The sequence below is a fragment of the Eubalaena glacialis genome, chromosome 19, assembly GCF_028564815.1.
Source record: "Eubalaena glacialis isolate mEubGla1 chromosome 19, mEubGla1.1.hap2.+ XY, whole genome shotgun sequence".
In the NCBI taxonomy this organism is placed as follows: Eukaryota; Metazoa; Chordata; class Mammalia; order Artiodactyla; family Balaenidae; genus Eubalaena; species Eubalaena glacialis.
Window position 1 is genome coordinate 11,960,046 of NC_083734.1, and position 4,955 is coordinate 11,965,000.

The window sequence follows — 4,955 nt, forward strand, 5'->3', positions numbered from 1 at the left end:
AAGCTGATGCCGGAAGTTTCAGTTTCACTGCTGAGAAAAATGAGGTGCTCAGGCCACAGCCTCCAGAGGGACCCCCAGCCACTGTTTGACCCACAAACTAACCTCCTAATGGACTTCATAAAAATGCAACTCTAATAACCTCAGTCCCCTCTGAAAATTCAACAAAGGCTTCCCACCGCCATCAGGATAAATTCTAAGCTCCTCCCCTGGCTGATGGGGTCCTTCAAGCCCTGCCTCTTGCCATCCGGCTCCTGGCCTCTCCATCTCGTTCAGCCTTCCTCTGCTCCTGGAACTTGATGGAGCTCTGGCCTCCCAACATCAGCCTTTGCAGATCCCTCTATTGGAAATCCTCTTCGGCTTTGTCTCCCTAACTCATCAGCTAAAACATCACATGCTAAGGGAAGCCTGCCCCGACCCCCCAGCTCCAGTGGGTTCCCCATTCCTTTTACACCCTCTCATCATCCCCTAGCACCTCACATTCATGACATTTTGCACAGTTTAATGTCTGCTTCTTCCATCACACTGGCAGTTCCATGAGGTCAAGGTAACTGGTGGAAGTTTTCTGTTGGACAGGGAGCCTTCAGGGCAGGGCAGGGCTGGAGCTCCTTCTCCTCCTCCACCCTCCTCCCCAACAGAGGCAAGGATGGAGCTGGACCCAGAAAGCCTCAGCCTGGAACCACGGACTGGTTTTTCCTCCTTACAAGGTGGACCAGGAGCCCCTGTACCCACCACCCCTCCGCTGGGAGCCTGCTCACCTCCGTACATTTTCCTTCCCACCACCTTGCTCCACCCTCCACAGGAGGCCAATAGAGAGGCTCCTCGTTCAGAAGAAATTGTTTCTTCCTCCTCTTGTTGCCATGGAGACTGCTCTCCTTCACCTGCCCTTCCAGTCACAGAGCTGAGGGAGGCGGGCTGAAAGCTTCAAGCAGGGAGGGCCTCAGCGTGCATTCAACCCCTCGTTCCTGATGCTTGATGAGGCCGTGGAATCTAAGGTTAAGAATTCAGGTTTCAGAGTCAGACCTTCAGGGTTTAAGTTCCAGCTCCGACTCTCTGTTCCATCTTGGGTGAGACAACTCACCCGTCTGAATCTCAGTTTTGTCATCTGTAATGGGAATAAAAATAGTACCTGCTTCATAGCGTTGCTGTGAGGATTAAGGAAGATTAAAGAAAGGAAATGCACTTAGCAGACACATGGTAAGGGCTTCACACCTATAAGCTATTGTATAGGTGCCCGTGATATACGAGCCAGTCACTGCGACAGGCAGACAGGCACGGATGGACAATGGCAACACGACAACCAATTTGGGAGGATTTGTTTCTACATGTGTCATCTTCCCTGAGTCTTTCCCACATGTTCAACTTAGTTTCCAGAAAAATAATAACTCTTGCTTTCCCCCCTCATATTTCATTGGTAGAGGACACGAATTAAATTCCCTAATTACAATAATAAATCCAACAAGCATACAAGAAGTGTGGGAACAAACACTTCCGATGCTTGGGAAACAACTCAGCTAGGGGAAGAAGTTGAGCAGGCAAAACCGAGCAGCGTTTTTCAAACCGCAGCTCACAACTCTTAGAGAGCCATTGTAACATAAACTTAGCGAGCTGTCACCAGGATTTTTTTTTTTTTTTTAATGAAATAGAAAATATGTCAAAGCACCTCACACATAGTCAAGTATTGTTTCAGGAAACTTTTGTTTTAGTTACACATATGTGTGTGTGCTGGGGGTCTCACCTGGGTCCTGGGCCCCCAAACATGATGTTCCTTGTGCAAGAAGAACCCCCCTTCCCCTGCCTCCCACCTCCTCACATACACACTCAAACACACACATTCTTTGCTTGGTGAACTCATTTTCTAGGCCTCAGCTTTAAGTGACATAATTTTTGTGTCATAATTTTCTTTGATGAATCGATTACTGGTTATTTAATTTATTCATGTCCGTTTCTCCCCACACACTAGAGCTGAGCTCCTGGAGGTAAGGAATGCATCCGTTTTGTCGACCTTTGTGGACCGTTGTTAGCACAGTGCTGAATCTATCAAGACACAAGTAGGTATTTGGAAGAACACATGAGGGGACATGGGGAAGGAGGAGAAGGGGGGCTGGGAGAGACCAGGGTTGGATACACCTGCCGGGGAGAGGTGCAAGCTGAGGAGATGCAGTGTGGTACGCTGGTGAGGCTCATGGACCCTGGTCCCAGACTGAGTTTGAATCCTTGCTGCACACTAACCGGGGGAAATTGGGGCCCCACCTGACCTCCCTACACCTCCGTTTCCTCATCTAGTCCTTGGCTGCAGTGAGGGGCTCATGAGTTCCTCCTGTAAAGTGCTTGGAACACCAGTACGTGGTGTATAGTAAGTGCCTCGTATTAATCGTTCTCCTCCCATGGGGAGGGTCCCTTCGCAAGGATGTGGGTGAGATCACCCAGAGGTGAAGAATAGGGTTAAGGACTGAGCTTCAAGGGGCCCATCAGTCTAAACTCGGGGTGGGGGGGTGGAGGGTTTTAGGTGAGGACGGCAGCGAGGAAACGCAAGGGGGAGCATGGCCAGTGCTGCTTTGAGGTGGAGGGGGGACGGGGCTTTCTAAATGGTGGATTTTTTAGTTTGGATGCTAAAGGGAGGGAGGGAGGCACTCAGCTGGATAGAGGGGACGGGGCGGGGGGAGGGGCGGGGAGCGTACTTGGAGGAGGAGGGGAGGTGCACCCAATCTGTCCCCTCTTCCAGGATGGACTTTCCTGGGGGTCAGTGCGGGTGGCAAGTTTGGGGGACAGAGGGTCAGTCTCTGGAAGGCACAGGGTCACGAAGGAAGTTTGAAACAAAACTTCCACAGGAACCCAAGGCTCCGAGCTCCCCCAGCCCAGGCTCTTTCTGGCAAAACCACTGAGACCTCCAAGCAGGATGGGAGGGGCCCCTAGGAGCTCGGGACCCCGCCTCCGTCCCGCCCGGTCAGACCAGCCAGAACTCTTTGTAGTTAAGGAGGGAGCCCAGAGACCGGGGGCCAAGCGTCAGGAGGTGGCGCCGGGGCTGAGCCGGCGCGGGGGAAGGATTCCGCAAGCTGAGCGGGCGGGACCCCAGAATACAAAGAGGCCTCAACGCGCGGCTCCCGGCCCGCCAGACATCCAGAGGCGTGAATGGGGCAGGCCGGGCCAATCCGAGGCAAGATTCACAGCCGCGGACGCAGGGGCCAATCGGATCCCCGACGAGGCAGCGAGGCGGGGACAGAGCCAATCAGCTGTGAGGACAGGGCCAGGGGGCGGAGCCGCGCGGTGTTTCAAATCGTCCGGATGGGTGAAGAGCAGCTGTGCTCGGCGTCTGGTCAGCGTTGGGCGCTGTTGGGTGAGTGCAGGCCGGGGCGTGGTAGGGCCTCTGTTCAGAAGGGACGGGAGGTGGGGTGGGGGGACCTCCCGTTAGGACGGACACGGTACGTGGGGTTTCTGGGTATAGCCGGATGGACATTGGGGTGTCTGGTCAGCCCGCCAGAGCGCGTGGGGTCAGGGCGAACCCGTGAAAGAGCCGCTGGTCCTGCCCTGGACCAAGTGCTGAGGCTCGGTGGCGGCCGGCCAGTCCTGACTGCCTCCCTCTCCGCCTGAGGCAGATAACGGAAAGGAGGCTGGGATGAAAAGACAGATTGTTTCAGACACTTGCAGCACGGGACACCTTGCTGACCGGCCTTGTTCAGCCTCTACCCTCTTCTGGGCCTCGCTGACCCCTCTTCCAGGAAGCATCCTCCTTCCTGCACCCACAGTTGCCAAGTGCCCCACCCCACGGGCCCCCATCCCATCTCTTCCCCCGGTACTCAGGGTGTCTTTGAAGCCTGGGAATGGGACGGTGGGGGGATGCCTTGCTGACCTCCCTTGGATCTCCTCTCCAGGGTCTACTGGGCAGAACAGACTCTCGGCCAGGCAGATGGCTTCTCGGTGGCCGGCCGTGGGGACCTCCATGCGTCGGAGGTCCCTACAGAGCCAGGAGCAGCTGGAGGAGAGCGAGGCCCTACAGCCTGCAGTTGGCCACCCAGACACCTCCAGCGGGGCCCTGGACTCCCTGTGCAGACAGTTCCAAAGGAGGCTGCCCCTGAGAGCAGTCAGCCTCAACCTCAGGGCGGGCCCCTCCTGGAAACGCCTGGAAACCCCAGAGCCAGGACAGCCCGGCCTCCAGGCTGCAGCTCGCTCAGCTAAGAGCGCCTTGGGTGCCGTGTCCCAGGTAATGTCGAACATGTCCAGGTATGGGGGACTTTCTTGATGCTGGATAATAGCTGCCCCCAAGGAGCCCCCAAGAATATAGACTCTGTGAAGACAGGGCCTTTGATTTGTTCATTGCTGTGTCCCCAGCACTCCAAATAGTTCCTGGCACATAGCGGGTGCTTAACAGATAGCTGAATGAGTGAATGAAAGCAGTGTTGTGAGGAAACAGAGCCTCATAAGACAAGGTGATAGAGCTGTATTGTGGTAGGAAATTGCATTCAAGGGGCTAATGGTGGGGGAACACCAAAAAGAAGCTTAGTCAGTGAAGGCTTCCCGGAGGAGGTGATTCCGTGGAATTCGCCCAGGAAAGGGAGAAGTATGAGGAGTGTACAAGGCAGGTGAAATAGTCCAGACCCAGGGCTGAGGGAGGGCAAGATGCTGAAGAGAACTGGCAGGAACTTAGTCTATGTATGGCCGGAGGACAACGTGGGACGTGAGAGGGGGTTCGGTGTGCCGAACATGTTTAGATGCTCCCAAGAGCGATTGGGAGCCCTGGGAACCAGTGGGAAGAATTTGCACCATGGTGGGAATTGGGTCCGAGTAGCATCTTAGAACTTGCTCTTTAGCTACTTGATGAAAAGGGGGTTAGAAGAAGATTCCCCTCTGAGGGGGTCTGGGGGTCTGGCCTTGCAGAGGAGTGAGCAACTTCAAGAACTGCTCAGAAGGTAGCTTGGAGAGGATTTGGTATCAGATGAGAGGTGTGGGCAGGAAGAGGC

General features: G+C 54.9%; 1 protein-coding gene across 2 annotated transcripts in view; it reads left to right on the forward strand.

Moving 5' to 3' along the window:
• Positions 1–3,253: 3,253 nt before the first annotated feature.
• PIMREG (PICALM interacting mitotic regulator) overlaps positions 3,254–4,955 on the forward strand; it is a 5,341-nt gene continuing 3,639 nt past the window's right edge. For both annotated transcript variants that reach the window (XM_061176044.1, XM_061176045.1), the window contains exons 1-2: positions 3,254–3,334; positions 3,870–4,198. In XM_061176044.1, the coding sequence (XP_061032027.1) occupies positions 3,283–3,334; positions 3,870–4,198 (381 nt within the window). In that variant the 5' untranslated portion in view covers positions 3,254–3,282. The remainder of the gene's footprint in view (positions 3,335–3,869; positions 4,199–4,955) is intronic.